Source organism: Trichomonas vaginalis, chromosome VI, assembly GCF_026262505.1.
Source record: "Trichomonas vaginalis G3 chromosome VI, whole genome shotgun sequence".
NCBI lineage: Eukaryota > Parabasalia > Trichomonadida > Trichomonadidae > Trichomonas > Trichomonas vaginalis.
In genome coordinates this window covers 10,409,814-10,430,599 of record NC_067208.1, presented here as the reverse complement: position 1 = coordinate 10,430,599, position 20,786 = coordinate 10,409,814, and the positions used below count along the sequence as shown (strand labels likewise).

The window sequence follows — 20,786 nt, the reverse complement described above, 5'->3', positions numbered from 1 at the left end:
AAGATATAGACTATGCTCTCTATTGATTTTTATTGTGTGCTCTTAGAAGAGTCTTTTTCTCCAAGAATAAAGAGATCTGAAAAATCATTTCATATTTTTTCATATTTTAAATTTTCATTTGCAAATAAGATTACTAATAGTCATATTGTATAATTGCATATTTTAAAGTCCGATTTATTAGATTTTAAGTATATGTGGGGGAGTAAACAATTAAAAATGGTTCCCTCTAAATTATGAAGACAACAAATTCGACTCCTTTTGCTTTTTATTCTCGCCAGGCTATTGAAACTATTTCACACGAGATGAAAAGTGACTTAAATATAATTGTTGACGACAAAACTTACCCTGTTCGCTCTTTTGTTGCCGCGAATTTTTCAAAATTAGTATTTCAGAGAACATTAGAAGATATATCGGTGCAAAAAATTGTACTAAAGACAAAAGGAGACTTTACAACAACACATGAATACTTACAAGGCAAACAAGTTCAAATTACAGAGAAAAATTTTCAAGAAACTTTTGAGTTTGCATGCGAATTAAATATCAACTCGTTAGCAAATTTGACGTACGAAATAATGATCGAGAAGTCAGAACCATTTACTTTACTTAGTAATTTAATACAATGTTATAATTCAAATATGGATTGCGAATATCTTGCAAATGCAGTTGCTGATAAATTTAACGATATTAAGCTACTATTGGAAGATCTACCTTGCTATGTTTTAGAATTAATTTTACAAAATCCACAAGTTCACGAATTAGAAGAGCAAATTGCAGATGTTATCTTAAATTACCAATGTCCTATACATCAAAAGAAATGCTGGCGTGTCTGGCAGTACTTGCCTTTTGAATTATTCGGTGATGAAAAATTTAATTCATTACTTACAGATAAAACACTTAATTTCAATGCTATTCGCTCTATTCTTCTTAGAAATAGAAAGGAATTGGCTAAAAAAAAGAAAGATAGCTTGATTTCCGTATTTCATCCAGCAATTTCAATGGATGGAATAATACAAAATGGAAATGCGCCACTAGTGTGCTCAGATGATGCTTACTCTATTTATTACTCTGCTACAAATGTTTTATTAAAAGATGATTCTTATTTCTGCAGCAAAGAAGGTCCACAAGCCACGATTTACTTCAATTTCTCACCTAATAAGATAGAACTTACCCATTACGCACTCCGTTCATGGAGAATTGGCGCGAATGGCGTTTGTCCGAAATCTTGGACTGTTTCTGTCCAAATTGATGGCAATTGGGTAGAAGTTGATAAGAAAATTGATAACACTGAACTCGTAGGGAACTCAAAACTCGTGTTATTTGAGCTAAAATACCAATCTTCCCCAACATCTAACATTAGGATTACTCAGCTTGATTCAAATAACCAGGGAAATAGAAGATTTGCTTTATCTTGTGTTGAATTCTTTGGAACACTTACTATTTCTAAATAAAGACATGATATATTCTCTTATTATTTCAAAATTATTAATTTTTATAGAAATTGATGAACAAATAACCAAATTATCCATGTATTCTGTCGAGTTAAAAATGATGCACCTATTTATGTATCAAATAAACCAACTTTGGGGTTGTCATTTATTCGATTCTGAATTACGGAACGAATAATACCTTAAATTCCTAAATTTTGTCTTGTATCAATAATAAGCATATATTTTCAGTAAACAAGCCAGGGCGGCAGGTAAAGATAACCTTTGAAAAAAATTTTTTTTTGAATTATTCAAATCATTTTCCAGCTGAAAGCATTCGATTGATGGGGATATATCATTATACGATATTATTTTAAGTCAAATATTTCCCTATTTTTGGTTTCATTTTTTAATAATTCCGTGTAATATATTCAATTAATAGAATTTTTGAGAGCTTGGCGGGGATAATTTTATAAGCTGTAGAAATTTTGATGACTGAAAATCCTTTATCATTTCGAAACTTTTTCGCAAACAAATCAGAAAGACGCATTCTGGACTTCGTAAACAGTATATCTGATGCTTCGACGAGATTTGAAAAGCATGTTCAGAGAATGTTCTTGTTAAAAAATTCTGCCACGGAAACACTGCAACTGATATATACGGCCATTAACTTTCTCAAGACACATGGAAACTTAGAATGTAACTCAGAGCTCGCAAACTACTTATATAATTTAGTCATAGAAATGAGTGAAGCAACGGAAGCAGCAAAGTTATGCTCACAAACTGCATGGGAAGGACAACTCAAAAGTGTATCAATTAATGCTATTTTTACGAAAATTTACAAGCTTTATTATGATATCATATTTACATGTCATTTAATTGACAAGTCGTTTGTATACAACGTTCTATATTTTATAGCTCAGTACTGTAGCGATATGGATGCAATCAAACCTTTAGTTGATAATACAAAATTACCAAATGCTTACTTAGAAATCGAATCTCATTACAGAAGACTTCAGAAATCATTAGATATCTCATCACTCACAGTTACAAAGATTGAACGCGTTTCTGCTGAAAAATTAATAATTTCAGTGACAGAAAAACCTAAAAATGAGAATCTTTCTTTAGAAATCTTCCCTCCTGGAGCATCTGATGCACCTTTCCAGCACAAGAACAGTATTGTTTCACATATAGAACATCCATCAATCATAAAATACAGAAGTGCATTACATTACGCGCCATACGGTATTCTCAGTGAATCCACAGACTTCCCATCTCTTACTGAGTACCTTTATTCCGGCCAAACCCTTTCTCCTGACATTTATTCGATCATTATTCTTGAAGTTGCCAGAGCTTTCCAATACATGCATGCTCACAGGTTTGTCCATTGCAGGTTTACTCCGGATTGCATATTAGTTCGTCCAAATGGACTTCCTTTGATCACTGGATTGGATTATGTTCAGCGAACATCATCAAAGTTATCAGTTTCCATACCATTCTGTGTTTATTCAGCACCAGAAACGATCTACGAACCAATTTTCTTCAATGAAAAAGTAGATGTTTATTCATTTACCATTATTCTTCATGAAATACTCACGAACAAGAAACCATTCTCAGAAGTAGACTCATACAGCCTTCGCCAGCGAATTATGCTTCAAGACAGAAGGCCATTAGTTCCAAATCAGTTACCTCTCACAAAAATACTTTACAAAGGATGGTCGAGGAATCCAAACTATCGTCCATCATTCGATGACCTCGTAAACATGATGGTGAAGAACGAATTCATTATTCCTGGAACAAATTTGGAAATTTTCAATTCTCACATTGAAAGTACAGCAGAAGTCAACGATTCAGCACTTAAAGGACTTCTATCTCTTACTCCTCAATCTCTTCGTGATATGTCTAGAGGAGAACTCGATGAATATTGTATCGAAATTATTGTCAACGTTTTATTGGAATCCAATGATGAAGCATTAGTCAAATCCGCCTTAGAAGTCTATAACCAGCAAATTTTGACTAAAGAACAGTTCACAATTTCAGAATTAGTTACATTAGTCCAATTATCGAGAAAAATCAGTTCTGTTGAAGATCTTGTTAACTCGCAATACAGCAAACTCGATGACAAAGAATCATTCATCAAGTTACTTTGCGAGAGACTTCCTGGCGATCTTTCCATTCCATTTTTCATCAAGAATCTTTTGACAAGCGAAAAGAACGCCGAATTCATTCTTTCCTTCTGCGCAAACAAACCAGACAACATTGCAAAGTCCGTTGCTGATGCTGTTGCCATTAAATTCAGAGAATCAGACATTCTCTACAAATGCGCAATGATGAACAACATTTACTACAGACGCGTTTTCGAATTGATCAATGATTTGGAACCAGATCTCGTCAAAAAGTATTTCAAGTACTTTTCAGATTTCTTCGCTGCTACACCGATTTCTTTTGCTCCTGTGATGTCAAACATTTATTTGAAGCTTGGACCATCAACAATTGCTGAAATTGATGATAACGGTGTGATCACGAACAGATTGGTCAAACACAACTTCGCTTCAACTGTTCTTGCATTGATGACTGAGATTAAATTCACAAAGATTGTTATTACTTATGTAATTCCAATGCATTACGATAAGAAACCTCTTGAAACATTGAGAATGATTGCTGAAGCAGATAAAATTGCTCCATTACGTGATATGCTGTATAAATTTGATGTTTTGACAGTTATCTACAACTGTATTAATCAAGGACATTATGAATACACAGGAGCAGTTATATTGGGACTTCATATTCCTAAAGGAAAATTCTTGGAGAGAATGGATATTCCTAATGTTGTTTTGAACTTGTTCTCTGTTGTTGAAGATGTTTTTTCTGTTTCTTCTTTACTTTCTATTTTGATTCCATTCGCAGAAGTTGGTTTCGAAGACATGCATTTAGTTCCTGATGTTGTTTGCAGACTCATCAAATCTAATGAAACAGTAATTGCTGCAAGAGCTTTACTTATTTCATGCGTTTTGAGCGAATCAAGAAGATACGCAAAAGCAATTTATAATCCTGACACTGTTTCAGCGATTTTGAGATTTGCTAATTGCGGAGATCCTAATTTCGAATACTTGTCAATAAGAATGATTTGCACACTTGCACCTTTCATAACAGATAATGATGATGTTCCAGAATTGATTGATGTCTTGTCTAAGAGATGCAAAGATGAACCAATTACTGAAATCATTTTCTCAATTTTCTCAAGAATGGAATCAAAATACAGACTCAATGCAGCTGAAGTACTTGCTCCAATTGCTCAGAAATACTCAGGAAACAATAAGATTAAGGAGCTACTCAAAGCTATTAAAAATGATGATAGTCAGTAAGTAAAAAATTTATATTTTACAATGGATTTATGATTTTTCATTTTTTATTTTTGATGTTTTTCTATATTTGTCGCTAAGATCATGAATTCATCAAAAAGGCCTTTTCGCAATCTATAGAAGATTAACTATCAATATTGATAGTAAATTTCACCTTTGATGCTTTGAAGATATTTAATATTTACAAGATGATTGCTTATCTGTAAGATTTAAAAAGATTGACTGCACTTTCAAGTGAATTTCCGTTATACCTTATAACTTGAATGAGTGTCACATTGAAGTAAAATGGCTATTTAAGCAATTGTTTACATTTTGAAATACCCTCAATTTTTGACTTTTGCAACTTTTTCATGACCCCCTACCCAGGTATCTAAAATACCATTTATCGCCTGAAAAGCACCCTTAATTTATGCCAATTGACAAAATAAAGATATGTTTAGAATGCTGATATGATGGAGAATCATGCTGCATCATTATTGGCCAGCAATATATAATATTTAAGAAATCTACGAGAATATCTGATTTCATGAAACTCAATGTATACTAAGTTTCAGACTTTGAAATTTTAACATGTTGATATGGGTACATAGGGTTTATGATTCCAGTCATTTATTTAAAAAATTACAAAAATGAATTAATATGAGTGATGTGAGTAATAATAAACGCTTAATTACTAATATATTATTTCTTGGTAGGAATGAAATGTTTTGGTGACATTTATAGAAGTTATGCTGAGAATCAAAAATGCAAAAATTATTTTAAATATTACAAGCATTATTTGATGTCATTGAGTTTAGAATCGTGTAGATATGTGAGTACAATATGTTATTGATGTATATATGCAATAATTGTGAAAATGAAATGTGAATCTCAAGCTGAGTTGCATGTTACTGCGCTATAATTTGAATTCAATACGTACATAACATTACTAAATGTATTTTAAGATAATACAAAAAATTAAGCTTGCAAAAAGATATCGAAATGTAATTTTCATTAGATTCAAAGTTCTGAATAGATTTTGATTTTAACTATTGATGAGTTTGTCAAACCTCTATAATAATAGAATGTAGAACTAATTAAATATAATTAATAAAAAAATACAAATTTAAGTGATATTATAAGAGATATATGTGATGTTACCAATATGATATGATATTGGAGAACTGATAGAATTGTGATGTGAGACTAAATATGATTTTATTATGAATAGGAGAATAATATTATAAGAATTTCTTGAATTTAATGTATCTGAATATGTAATTGGGCATATATTCTATACATATATTGGTAGGTTAACAAGAAATAAGAAGATGAAAGATTGTTAATGAATAATATGAGATTAAGCGAAAATATATTGTTCTAATAGATGAGTGTTGAGATCCAATATATATGAAGAGGGATATGTGAGAGGAAATATGTATATTTAATAAAATAAGCGATGAGAGAAAAAATAACAAAGATTTATATGAAATTTTGAGTATTGAAAAAGCTCGATTAGTGATTTTATGTCTGTTAAAGGAATAGATATTCTAGGAGAAAGATAAATTGAATTAAAGAAGAATAAAAAAAGTTGATTAAGATTGATAAAAATATTGAATTGTATGACAATGGAAAGAAGGGATAAATTGGTGTTGGTATGACGGTATCATTTCGGGAGACATTGCCTCTGCATGTCTCCCAGAATGAGACAATCTTCTGCAATCAGAATGTGATTGCAAAACTTTGACCGACAAGAGTGCATTATGCACTCCTGTCGGTCGCAGTGTCTCATTCTGGGAGACATTGCCTCTGCATGTCTCCCAGAATGGAACAATTTTCTGCAATCAAATTGAACGCAAAAGTTTGACCGACAAGAGTGCATTATCCAATCTTTTTTGTCATATACCTCAACCCACAAAGACAAAACTTACATAAAATAGGTAAACTTTGGTTTTCACTTAATAATGTTTATTTTTAATTTTTTGTTCTTTATATAACTTTTTCTTCTACTAAACTATTTTACAGACTCTACTGAGCTATCCTCACATATATACCTGTGACAATAACACATATATACTCCCTTCATATTCTGATCTCATGACATATTACAGCACAAACTATAATTATACAACATACCTCATAAAGTCTGATTTTACCCCTATCTAAGCGTTCAAAACCTATTTTTCCCGCGTAATCTGATTCTTCTGGCTCTGCTGATTCGATTTCTGCTGTCAGATCGTGAAAATATGCATCACACAATGAGATAAACACAAAATACACAACTTAATATTTTCCTTAAAATTGTCAATTCCTCGATCTTGACATATTTATTATTTCCTCCGTTTTCCCTCACAAATATATTTAATTTTCTGAATAAGACGTATAATAAAATTAATATCTTAAAAACTAAAATACAAAATTAATGTTGGGTAATGACTAGATATAGTATGCACTTTTGAATTCATACATTTTTTGAAAAAATTGTATTTTCAAAAAAAGATGTTGTTTCAGTATGAACTTGAAGAGAAATTTTAAGGAAAATATTAAGTTGTGTATTTTGTGTTTATCTCATTGTGTGATGCATATTTTCACGATCTGACAGCAGAAATCGAATCAGCAGAGCCAGAAGAATCAGATTACGCGGGAAAAATAGGTTTTGAACGCTTAGATAGGGGTAAAATCAGACTTTATGAGGTATGTTGTATAATTATAGTTTGTGCTGTAATATGTCATGAGATCAGAATATGAAGGGAGTATATATGTGTTATTGTCACAGGTATATATGTGAGGATAGCTCAGTAGAGTCTGTAAAATAGTTTAGTAGAAGAAAAAGTTATATAAAGAACAAAAAATTAAAAATAAACATTATTAAGTGAAAACCAAAGTTTACCTATTTTATGTAAAGTTTTGTCTTTCTGGGTTGAGGTATATGACAAAAAAGATTGGATAATGCACTCTTGTCGGTCAAAGTTTTGCAATCACATTCTGATTGCAGAAAATTGTTCCATTCTGGGAGACATGCAGAGGCAATGTCTCCCAGAATGAGACACTGCGACCGACAGGAGTGCATAATGCACTCTTGTCGGTCAAACTTCCGCGTTCAAGTTATCAATGCGGAACAGTGTCTCATTCGAGGAGCCCTCGAAAAGAACCTCACATCGACTCTCTCTTTCCGGCATCTTTACCGCATAGAAAACTGCTCGTTCGCAACTTTGTGTGCAATCTAAGAGATGATTGCGGTAAAGATGCCGGGAAGATTGACGCTGCAGCAGAGAATCACTACGGCTCTCTTTTACCGGCATCTTTACCGCATAGAAAGCTGCTCGTTCGCAACTTTGTGTGCAATCTAAGAGATGATTGCGGTAAAGATGCCGGGAAGATTGATGCTGCAGCCCCAGGCCGCACTCAGATTTCATCCCGCTACACAATTGTTCATCCAACAACTGTCATAGAGGTTGAAATTTTCGACCAGAAGTGAAACATATCATTTTTAAGACTGCGGCGCGCAAGCATGTTTGAACCTTTCAAGGGTGATCAGTCCTTTACTCAGTTCAAGACCTCTTGTTGCCTGATAAAACGATACTTCTTTCCTTGTGGGCCATTGAAAACCGCCCAAACCGTCACAACTTGCTTCCTAAATTTTATTTGCGGAGTAATTATCATGCATATTTTATCGGATAATAATATCAAAGCTAAATTTCATATTATTTTTTAAAGATATGCATTTTCTGTCTAAATTTATTTTTTCTGTTTCCAATTCAAGGAATAATATTCTTACAAGCATATACATAGCTAATATATATCATTTTAATAATAATAAAACCAAAATGATGTATTCTTCATATAGTTATTTAAAATTCGTTAACTAGAATTGTATTCAGAACGAGGCAAAGTTAGGAGATACATAAAAACCAATAACTTGATAAGTGATACCTTTTTTCCTGATATATCTATATGTGTTAATGTCAAACACGATTTGGAAAAATTAATTCTTTAAATCGGCTTAAGAATAAGACCAACATCAAAAGCATGGCTAATAAATTAATAAATCAATGTTTAATTACCGATTCATGCATTTTTTTCAAAATTTCAAATTTCAAATTTCAAATTTTTGTTTCTCCAAAATATTAATTGTTTCCACTAGATTAACAAATAAACAATAAATTGGATTAATGTAATGCCCAATCATTCATTTTAAATTTTAGATTTAAAACAATATTTTTCTCCATATTATTATAACATGAATCGCTATGATATAAGAAATATATTTTCAATATTGAAATTGAAAAATTCTAAAATTTTTGAAATTCAATTTGAGTGTGATGATCGATAACATATATTTTTTAATTAAAATCTTGTGTCGCTATCATATAAATATACTATTTCTAAATTAAAAATAGAAAAAAAGTACTATTTAATGATGAAATTGCAAATAATATCAATATATATATATTCATGCTGATATATTTTGGGAACAGATTGGCAATCACATAAATAGGATTGTGTTAGTTTGTCATGGATATAAAACAAATTTTCGAGCTAATTGAGCGAATTTAAATCACAAACACTTATATTTTCTATTACAAGGTATATTTGTAATATACAACCAGTAAATAGCTTTCTCTAACTTTTACCAGCTTAGATGATAGCAAATTAGATACGAATTTCATGACCCCTCACCAAATTCCACTAAAACATATACAAATAAAAGTACTAAGTGGGTATCATCTAACCCTAGAATTATAGCTCCTAGGACTCATCCTAGATTGTAGTTCTGGAAAAACACCTGGTTTTTGGAGTTGCAAAAGTTAAAAATTGAGGGTAATATCAGAGATTTTAAACTCATTTTCATGGTATTAAAATAACAAAAATTTAATTACAAAATACAAACAAATAAAACAATAATATAGAAGAATTGCCTCATTGAAATGAATAATCAGTATATGAGACAATGAATCTTGAAAACAATTAACTAATTAATGAACATTTTTTCTATTTGTGCATAAATTTGAATGTACACCCCTTGAAATCTTTGGGTGCAAACGTTCTCTTGCTTTGTAATGTGAAATTCCTTGTTTAGGCTTTAAAATATGAGGTAAAGCGCAAGTTGCAGAGTATTATTTTGTTATATTTTTAAGTAATACATCCGAAGTCACATTAAGTTCAATAATATGATAGTGCGAAAAATTAGCTTTCAAGTCAATCCTTATTTTTATCGTAAATCATTCAATTTTTATTTTGTTGTTTTATTAATTACAATAAATTTAGATTAAAACAGACTGAAATTTGGTATTGAATTGATCATTCAATTTTTCTATAGAACGTTCATTACTGACAAATATGTTCGATGTTGATCATTCGATAGCAATTTATGCGCAATCGACTCGAAATAAGGTTTTTTACACCTGTCGTGAGTATGAAATTTTCATGAAAATAAAAAAATTTTTAATGCTTTCAATCTTTTTCATCTTTGCTCTTTCAGATGAAGAAGAAACTGAGCCAAATATTACGGACTACAGCATATCTATCATTGGCACAGACAATATTAATATGACCGAAATTGAAAATCTCAGAATTAAAATTGCAGGTCACGATGGCGTTATTGTTTTTTATAACAAACAAGGATTTGACAAATACTACTACAATCCATCAACACAGCAACTAGAATATACCGAAGATTCCATATTTTACTTCTCAGATCCTTCAAATGAATATTTAATTGTAAATAAATCAATAGATAACACGCAACCAACTTTGACAATCGCTTTTTCTACCCCTTTTAAGATAAATGGAGACGTAGGATACGTAATCACTCAACCATCGTATGAATTTCAAATGTCAGCCTTTGCGGGAAGGCCCAAATCAAACCTGACGTTTAAATATGAGCAAAGATATTCAATTTTTCATTCTTCTCCAATTTTGCGCAAAGCATTAATCGAAATTAAAGGAACTACTGATGGCATTGCTACATATAACGACAATAATAAATTTGGAAGCCTTTCGCCAGTCGATAATACCGTAATTCAAATGGAAGATGAATATAATTATGGACTTTACTTTAAAATCGAAAATTTAACTACAGCACCCTTTATTCATTACCGCCCTGATGGTGTGAGCCCTCCTTCTAAGTTATTTGTTTATCCTTCGGCAGAAATTGATTTTTCCACAAATAAGGTGAAAATTATCGATATTAAAGATAGATACAAGTCTGATACAGTTTGCCTATGCGTTAGCTCTGGTCCTTGCAACAATTGTCCTAAAGAATACCCTGTTATGACAAATTCAGAGGCAAATCTTGCTTTTTCTCAATATATAAACTCAATTGAAGACTCAGATATCACTGCTTATGTTGATGGCAACGGAATGGCCTACTTTAACATGGTAGGATACGAAAGCGCGAATTTATACTTAATAGGAGTGAGTGAGAACGCTTATTTGCAGCTAGACTTCCAGCGATCATCACTAGGATTATTTAGTTTGAAGAATGCCAATATAGATATATCGTATTTCCCTGTAAATTCGACATTACATTTAATTAATGCGATTTTCGAGAATAGTAACATCAAAACAGGTATCTCGATGTTATCATTAAACGCATATACACTTACATCAGACCTTACTTCATTAAATCAGATCTCACAGCTCGAAATACAAAGATCTTTGACAATTTCAGGGAAAAACACAAGAAAAGGAACTCCCGTAATGAACGGTGTATATATGAGAAATGGAGCCATGTGTAGTATTAATTATACTGCTCAGAACATACTTATTAAAGATAATTTAATTTTACTCGACTACGATGGCTTAAATATATTCGGAACATTCTTCAAGATATTAGCAAAGTCTTTGTATGTTATTGGCGACTTTACTGAATCTTCTTACGTTATTAATTTAGATAATGTAAATCTTACATCTGTTGGAATGTTTACGAGGAACACTTTGTTCATTATATCAGGCAATTGCTATCTGAACCCCATTGGACCACTTCCTTTCGTTGTTCCGACTCCAAATACAAAAATTAGAATTAATACGAAAGAATTTCTCAAAAATTCTATATCGAAACCTTTCAAAGAAGGTACAATGTATATTCCAACTGATGAAGTCATCGAGAGATTCAATTTTACTTCTGATTCTTATTATTTTTCGTCAATTAACAATAGTTTCAATATCCATGAGATATTGGACTTTGTTTTGATCAATAATAATATCTATAATGCCCTCCATATAGATACTCCAATTCTAGATGATAATCAAACGCAAATTCAGTTTAATTTGCAGCTTGAAAAGGGATCTACGACTGTTTTCGAGCGCGGATGGAAGAAATATGTTGGGAAGGTGCAGATAAACATCATTCCTATGGATAAAGATGTTTATTTGTACACAGATGACGATTATTTCCCAACTTCCCTTTACAATGTTAGTTCTGAGTATACAAATGAAAGTTTCTTAGTGCGTGTATACCCATATCCGACGAGAACACCTAATATTGTCCCTGCAATCGCTTGCGGTACAGTTTTCGGAGTAATTTTCATTGTTTTGATCGTTCTGGCCATTCTAATGACACCGCTCGGGAACATGCTTGGCCTGAAAACGTTTGGTCCACTCGGAAAAGACCCGAAGAAGTACGATTTCGATGATGACGACGATGCGGGAATGGAAATTAGCTCTGACGAGTATTATAACTAATATAAATGTTTTGTTTGAATTGTTTTTTATGCTAGAAAAAAAAAATAATATAATTTTTTTTAATATACCAAAAATGAGAACAATAATTATTGAATGAAAATGCATATAGCAGATTCCCTCAGTGGAAAAGCCTTTTTTTACCTATATGTGATAGATATTTGGAATATTTAGATAATTCAGCTTGTTATCTAAATTTACAACATTATTCTGCCATTCTAAAGCTAGTAATTCTATATTCTATATTGTAAATATCAGTTGGTTTAGATATTTTTGAGATATATAATTACCCTCTATTTCCAGGAATTACCGTCACTTTTTTTCCACCTTCTAAAAAAGCTTCTATATCTCGACATATATAGACATTTTCAAAGCTTTTTAAAAGAGGATATGATAGAAAAGATGTTGAATTTTATGATTTTGTACTTTGTATGGAAATATGAGATATGAGATTTAATATGATTTGTTTGCAAGTTGAAATTTTTGATTTTTATAATATAGCATTTTTATGATATAAAGAGTGTTTTTATGATAAAATTTTTGCTCAAAAACAAAAATTTTGGTAAAACGGTAATTCCTGGCTGACGTTAAAATATGCTTTGTTCTCCACTAAAAATAGTATTTAATGATATAAAAATCAATTATTTTGAGTATTCATAGACTTTTTTGTTGAAACTTCGAACGCATGAAAACTACTATTAGAATAGATTAGATTGAAAATAAACAGCGGAAACAAATTCAGCACATTTTATATGATTTGGTGCTGTGACAAAAGTATATCTTTCACACTCAAAGGAAAATCTGATTATCCCAATAAAATAGAAATAAATCAATAAAAAGTATAATAGATGCATTCTATTTGGATGCTGATATTATATCATTTATCAAATTTTGAAAATATTCATTTTTCACGAATTCGAACCGAAACAAGACCTTGAACTCGTCAAAATTTTAAAAAATGAATATTTATCAAAATAAATGCAGGATTTGTTGATTATATCATTAATACTCCATTCTTTTAGTAAATGCATGTGCATTTGCCTTTTCCTTGCAAAAGATTGAAATAGATTTTTCAATTTATTCTGATTAAAATATATTTTTCGTTTATCTATATCTATGTAAATACATTAAACATCATAAAACTTTGAAATACTATTGTTTTAGTAATCAATTTCTTATCCTTATCATTTCTACAATTGGTATTATTCACTTCATAATATAAAAGTTCTAAAAATGTCAAAAAGTATTCATTTTAGGAATAAAAGACTTAATTTAAATTTAATATAATTATTTTTATATCTATACAAACAAATTGTGAGAACATTCAGGTGGCCCCATAAGTAATAACATATAAGTATTTTGATATGATACCTCATATATAAGGTATGATTAGAAAGCTGAAATCAGCTTTTTCAATTTTTCATCAGTGAAAATGTTTGATACCTCATACCTATTAAAATAGCCTAATTTCAGTCCCCTCCCTCTTGTATTCGTTGAGATAAGGAGATTTGAAATTATGCAATTTCGACGCCGTTACCCTCTCCATTTGCCACAAAAATGTAAGGGATATATAAAACTGTTGTATAAATTAATATTTTATTGTTATTTTTAAAAAATAATACTTCAATCATGCTAAAATTGAATTTTTTTGATGCAAAAAATAACCTTAAATGGTAATTCCTGGAAATATAGGGTAATATTGTGTTTATCCGCTTATTGCATTACCATTCTAACATTAAAGGAATATATTTTTAGTTTTTGCGCTAGCATCATCTTGTATGAATATTCGTGAGAAGAATTATTATCATATTCAATGATTATTAAGATTACATAAGAAGTTATATCATTTAGGCCAAGTTTCTATTAATGTGATGTCTTTAAGTATGATTTGGCTTTGAAATTAAAATAAAAATATTAAATGAATCAAACAAATAATATGCTTTATTTCGTATATAATTTAGGCATTTCATTTATATGTTATCTTACAAATATTATATTGGTATCAGTCTGAATCTGATGAAGACGATGATGAAGAAGATGGATGTTTGCGTACTGCTACAATTACGTTTTGCTGATTCTGATAATAACCAAATGGTTGCTGGAAACTTGGAAAATAGAACGGATTTTGATAGGGAGTGTATGTGTATATTGTTTTCTTTTTATGGTGATGGTGTTTGCTTTTATGTTTATGCTTCTTTTCTTTTTTAATTTTTGGTTTTTCTTCAACTTCTTCTTCATTTTCTTCAACATCTTCTTTCTCTTCATTTACTTCAACTTCTTCTTTTTCTTTAATTTCTTTAACTTCTTCTTTTTCAGCAAGTTTGTTTTCTATTTCTTGGATTTGTTGAGGTTCTTCCTCTTTTTTAGGTGAGAGTTGAATTGGTTTAATTTCTTTTTCAACTTCTTTTACATGTTTTTCTATGACTTTTTCTTGTTGGGTAGTTGGATTTGGATTAATAGGTTGGTTTGTTATTGGTATTTGTTGACTTGGTAAATTTTGAGGTGGCTGTCTTGGAATACTTTTGAAGAAGCTTGGAGGGGACTGGGTATTGTTTGTTGGTTGTGTACTTAAAGGTTCTTTGGAACTACGTTCGGGAATTATATTTTTATTATCTTGGTTTATTGGTTTTGTATTAGATGTATAATATGGATAAGTTGTACCAGATCGATTAGATGGATTAGTTGTATTATTTCTGTTGAGATCTTGACCTGGATCCATCATTATTGGAACTTTCGCAAAATATTTTTCTTTTTCTTGTGGAGGAAGTTTTGCGAATTGTTGTAATGCTATTATCCTTTTACCTAATAGATCTGAATTTTGTTGTTTTGCTATTTCTGTTATTTCTTGATCATGCTCGGTAAGGAATAATTGATAAGGATGCACAAATTTGGAAACTGTGTAAGCTGGTATTTCTTTATCAGTTTCTTCATCAGAAGCGTTATTTTTGTTTTCGGTCTTTGACTGAATTTGCCTTTGAATAAATGGATTAAATACACTTGGGTTGTGGTCTCTTCGATCTTCACTGTCAGAATCGGAATCGGAATCATAATAATCTGATGAGCTCATATAATTTGAAAAAAAAAATAAATAAAAATTAAAATAAACTTCTGATTTTATTTGCTTTCTCAACTGGAATCAGACACCATAAGGAATTAAATTCTTACGGTGACAGCAGTTATTTTTTCGAATTTGAACCATCAATCCTTTGGGTTTCTTACTCACACAACTATAATTTAATGATACACAAATGTTATTATTATAGTTAGGAATGATATATTGAATATATTAATAACGTAAATATAAAGACAAATTTTAATTAAGCAAAATGAATTCGAATAGTAAAAGAAAGCATGAAGAATGTATTTTAGAAACCATAGAGTGTCTTGCCCTGGCGCTTAAGAGCATAGACGACATCCATTGCTGTAACTGTTTTACGACGAGCGTGTTCTGTGTATGTAACAGAGTCACGAATGACGTTCTCAAGGAAATGACGAAGAACACCACGAACTTCTTCGTAGATATCACCAGATATACGCTTGACACCACCACGGCGAGCAAGACGACGTATAGCTGGCTTTGTGATACCCTGAATGTTCTCACGCATTACTTTACGATGGCGTTTAGCACCACCCTTACCAAGACCTTTACCACCTTTACCGCGGCCGGACATTATTAACTAATGAACTGAATTCCGATTGGTTTAATCGTCGCGCCAAAATATAAAAGTTGCATTCAAAAATAGTGGACTTAAAATGGAAAATTTCTGTCAACTGACGTCAGAATTGGCAGATGTCATACGGGCGTAAGTTCACTTTTGTTAATGGCACGTATCACTCAAACAAAAAGACTGAACTGGAGTAATGGCAAGCTACTCCCTGCAAGTCCAAATCCAAATCGTCAACCACCTCAAAATCCTCAACCGAAACCACAAGCCAATCAGCGAAATGAAAACAAAAGCTAGGAGATACCAGATGACGACACAGCATCATCTGAAATTGAGGAACAACCACATGAAATCCAAAAAGTAGAAAAAGAAGTTGTTAAAAAAGAAATTGAAGAAAACGTTGAAAAAAAGAAGAAAAACAAAAAAGAAGAGAAAAGAAAGCATAAAAATAAGCATCACCATCACCATAAAACAAAAACATTATATACATACAGTCCTTATCAGAATCCTTTTTATTTTCCAAGTTTCCAGCAGCCATTTTATTATCCGAACCAACCAAACGCTGTTATGGCTGTACAAGGAAATGCTCCATTCTATTTTTCAGCATTTCAACAGCCTTTTTATGCATGCCAGCCAACTATCCTTGTAGTTATTCATAGAGGTGCATCTTCTTCGTCATCGTCTTCATCATCAGATTCTGATTAATTCAAATTTCATATTAAAAAATAGAAAATTTCATGAAATTTTTGTGAAATGTACGAGACAAGTCCCAAAACAAGTTAATATTAAAGTAATTTAATTGTATATTTCTTCTCCTTTTTACTATATTTTTTCAAATTTTTCTAGAAGCTCAAGCATATCATATTTAATTAGCATACGTATATAGTAAAATCATTTGCATTCTTGTAACACCGATATTTTTTGAATAATAAAATCTATTTGAATAAAATCCACAGAGAATTTGGAGATTTACTTGATAAAAAGGTTTGATATATCTAATACTATCATTTGCTAGTTAGTTTAATATTTGTTCCATTCAAATTATGAGTAAGGACCAGATTCAGCGTGACAAGCGCTTGATTGATGGGGGACTTACTGACGCAAAACAATATATAGCAGAGAAGAAATATGATGAATGCAAGAAAATATTATCAAGAATAACTCCTACAGCTCGAAGACTTGAATATCATGTATTTGAAACATGTTTTATGACTTGTATGATGCACATGAAGACAGAAAACTACGCTGAAGCACGAAAATTTGCTGAAGAATGCACTCGTCTTAAGCCAGATGATGCATTACCATGGAAATCCCTAATTCAAATCGATATTGACTCAAAAAGCACAAATTTACTTAACACGATTACACGTGCATTAGAAATTTGTCAACCAGACTTAGCAATTCTCAAACAAATTGCGCCACATTTAATTCCTCTCGATGATGAGAACTTAATAAACCAATTTGTTCGACTATTAGACTCAGTAGATGGTGCCTTGATGCTTCCGATTACTGCTATGTTACCAGAAACACCAAATACATTAGATATCAGATTAAAAATGCTTAAACTTCAAGCTCCTAAAGATTTACAAGCATGCTCACGATTGATACATACTATTCTTGAAGAATCCGACATATTCCAAGCTCCTCATTGGATTCAAACCCTTCCAATCGATAATCAAGATCGAATTTACGTAGAAACACTATTTGGCGATGAACCCTTACAATCAGCCGAAAAGCATATTGCTGGAGGTTCCTATATCTTCAAAGATTTTGTCAGAGCGGCTAAAAAACGAGATCTTACTTTATTAAGGAATTCTTTAATGGTAATTCCACCTTTTGTCAGTGGCTGGATGTATTACATCAATCTTATTAACGATCCTACTGTTCGTCTTCAAGCAATTAACGATGCAATTATGAAATTTCCAAATTATGTTCCATTATTAGTGAAACTCAGCGAAACGAAAGAAGAACTTGGTGATACGCAATCAGCCATCAATATTATAAACGAAATCATCAAGAATGATCCATGTAAAGGCACTCCTTTGTTAATAAGAATTTTGATCAGACTCGGGCGCGGCCAAGAAGCCGAGAAACTATTAGAAGATGATGTCCATAATGTCATCACACAAGAGGAACGCACAATGATCGATCTCCTTATGTACAGACATGACAAAAACAAGAAAAGACTCCAAAACATATTAAATTGCAAATCTGATTCGCCAAAAATCATTGTAGCGAAAGCGGAAGCAGCTTATAATATGATAGACGAATTGGGCGATGCATGCGAAAAGTATTTCATCGATGCAATGAAAGCAGATAAAAATGATCCAAGAGGTTATTTGTATTTTGGTAAATTTTTACTGGAATACAAGAAAGATGAGGAGAAAGCGGTGTTTCTGTTCCAGAAAGCGTATGATTTGGGATTGGAAGATAAGTCTGCTTTGGAAATGACAAGCAGAAATCTTGCAAAACAAGGTAAATTCGAGGAAAGTTTAAATCTTTGCCAAAAAGTGGATAGTGATTGGTCACACTTCAGGGCAGGATTGATTTTGCAGAAATTGGGAAGACATGAAGAAGCTTGCGAAGAGTTTCAGAAAGATTTGAAATTTAATCCTGAAAGAAGAACTTCGTGGTCGGCTCTTGGACAGTCCTACGTGGTCCTTGGACGTGCTAAAGCTGCAATGAGTGTCGCACAAGAAATAAGAAAGCACGGAGAGCCAGATTTGGATTTGGAGTTCCAATTAAACAGTTTATTCGAAGCTCCACTCGAATGGAAGGAAGAATATAGCTTGAAAGAGAACCCTCTGAGATTTACTGCGTACTTACAGCAAGTAATTACCAAACTTCGAATGTTTCAAAGATTTGGTAGATTTGAAACTTGTCACTTTTTAACCTTAAATGTACTTCCATTAGTTCGCGAGTTTGTACAAATATGGGGATCTCAGAGCAGCGTTCTAAAGCTTTGTGGCGACTATTTTGTTGAAGAATTTCTGATTGAAAAGGATAAATCTTTCTTAAACGAAGGCCAAGTATGTTTCATGAAGCGTTGCGAGATAGATAGGAGGGCAGAAGCATTCATAGACCTCGCTCGTGTTCTTAATCTCAAAGATTTACCTGACCAAGCAACACTCGTTCTCAGAAGAGCTGTAAAATCATTTACAGACCACTCAGGAGTCTGGATGAGCCTTGGAATATCCTTTGCTCTCTCAAAACAGTACTCTTACGCAAGACATTGCTTATGTGTTGCCGCAAAGCTCGCTACGTCTATGGAAATGGCAAGATCTTACGCCTGTGTTGCTGCCATTGCTCTTCTTATCGATGATGAGAAGCTCCTTGATACAGCAACGAATGCAGCAAGATCATTTAACCCTTACGACCCAGATGTATGGCAAATTTTGATCAAAACCGAGAAAGTTAATCGATTCGATGCATCTAAGATCGCTTTCGAGTTTGGATCGTCCAGATTAATTATTCCAAATTTGCCACTCTTTGCTTTGATGAGTGGAGAAACGTCTGATGCCTTAAACTTCTCATTTATGGGCGAAGATACTAACGCAATTTCATTTGCGTTCGAAGCTCTCAAAAAATACGATTTTGCTCTTCTTTTTGCGAACAAAGATGACAAAGAAAGGATTGAGAGACTGAATCTCCTCAACTCCAAATCTAAAATCAGCAAAATCGATAAAAAGGAAGAAAATGAACCTTTGAAATCTTTACAATTAGCCGCGGAAAAGATAATAAACGGAAACAGGACAGAAGCTGGAGAGATCACTTTATCGATGATCAACGAGAACTCCAGTTGCTCATATTCACTTGACCTCGAAAAGAGCGTTTTGGAGGTCATTCCGAAGGGATCTAAATTAGATGTGCCTCATTCTTTATCTGATCCTGTTGTCTACTTGTTCAACGCAATGAGAACAATGAGTACGTATGAAGCTGCTAAGGATGCCTACCAGAAATTCAACAGATCTGCTCCAATTGTCAAAAATCTGGTAATGGAGATTATAAAGAATAATAGAGAAGAAGATTATGGATTGGCTTTACAGGCTCTTAACAATGTCGCGAAAAATCAAAATGATAGAGAAATTTTGAGATTATTGTCAATTATTCAGTTGAAACTCGGAATGAAGAAGGAAGCTTTGGTTTCTCTGCAACAATTGTCAATTCTTTCGCCAAGCTTTTTCAGAAAACTGAAAAGTACTATTAATAAATTGTTTATTGAATAAAGTATTATGCAAATTAATTTTGTATTTCTATCAACTGTTACTAATATTATTAATGAGAATATACTAATAATTAAACTTATTAATGATATATGAAATACTTTAATAATATTAATAAATGACTTAACCTATTTGTTTTAACTCTAGAAGTAATATGATTTTGTTGATACAGAAGTATTTTTCTGTCAAACACTAAAATATAAACTATATTTCAAGGAATTTTGAGCATAAATTCATTGTAAAAAACAATTAAATGCTAATCAATATAATTAAACGAATACTTTCATATAGGTAATATCAAAAATAATAGTAAATCATCTTTATTTCATATCTCAAAAATCACGAAAATATTCAAATTTTTAAAGATTAATTCAAAAATAATTAAAATTCGCATCAAAAATAATTTGAAACTAAAATTTGAAATTACAAATATATTATAAAAAGAATCTA

At 31.8% G+C, this 20,786-nt stretch overlaps 6 protein-coding genes across 6 annotated transcripts; 4 read left to right on the top strand and 2 right to left on the bottom strand.

Moving 5' to 3' along the window:
• Positions 1-171: 171 nt before the first annotated feature.
• Positions 172-1,479, top strand: TVAGG3_0839640 (Potassium Channel Kv1.1, Chain A domain-containing protein; the record flags this gene model as incomplete). Its single annotated transcript, XM_001327294.1, has 1 exon — positions 234-1,448. One exon carries the CDS (start codon positions 234-236, stop codon positions 1,446-1,448), a length of 1,215 nt encoding a protein of 404 aa, XP_001327329.1.
• A 427-nt stretch (positions 1,480-1,906) lies between these two features.
• Positions 1,907-4,814, top strand: TVAGG3_0839630 (protein kinase protein; the record flags this gene model as incomplete). Its single annotated transcript, XM_001327295.1, has 1 exon — positions 1,916-4,789. One exon carries the CDS (start codon positions 1,916-1,918, stop codon positions 4,787-4,789), a length of 2,874 nt encoding a protein of 957 aa, XP_001327330.1.
• A 5,399-nt stretch (positions 4,815-10,213) lies between these two features.
• TVAGG3_0839620 (uncharacterized protein) lies at positions 10,214-12,488 on the top strand (the record flags this gene model as incomplete). Its single annotated transcript, XM_001327296.1, has 1 exon — positions 10,214-12,451. One exon carries the CDS (start codon positions 10,214-10,216, stop codon positions 12,449-12,451), a length of 2,238 nt encoding a protein of 745 aa, XP_001327331.1.
• Positions 12,489-14,450: 1,962 nt separating this feature from the next.
• TVAGG3_0839600 (uncharacterized protein) lies at positions 14,451-15,515 on the bottom strand (the record flags this gene model as incomplete). The annotated part of the gene is made up of 1 exon (XM_001327297.2): positions 14,451-15,515. One exon carries the CDS (start codon positions 15,513-15,515, stop codon positions 14,451-14,453), a length of 1,065 nt encoding a protein of 354 aa, XP_001327332.1.
• A 298-nt stretch (positions 15,516-15,813) lies between these two features.
• On the bottom strand, positions 15,814-16,119 carry TVAGG3_0839610 (histone H4-2; the record flags this gene model as incomplete). Its single annotated transcript, XM_001327298.2, has 1 exon — positions 15,814-16,119. One exon carries the CDS (start codon positions 16,117-16,119, stop codon positions 15,814-15,816), a length of 306 nt encoding a protein of 101 aa, XP_001327333.1.
• Positions 16,120-17,156: 1,037 nt separating this feature from the next.
• Positions 17,157-20,362, top strand: TVAGG3_0839590 (tetratricopeptide repeat protein 37 family; the record flags this gene model as incomplete). Its single annotated transcript, XM_001327299.1, has 1 exon — positions 17,157-20,339. One exon carries the CDS (start codon positions 17,157-17,159, stop codon positions 20,337-20,339), a length of 3,183 nt encoding a protein of 1,060 aa, XP_001327334.1.
• Between the last annotated feature and the right edge of the window lie 424 nt (positions 20,363-20,786).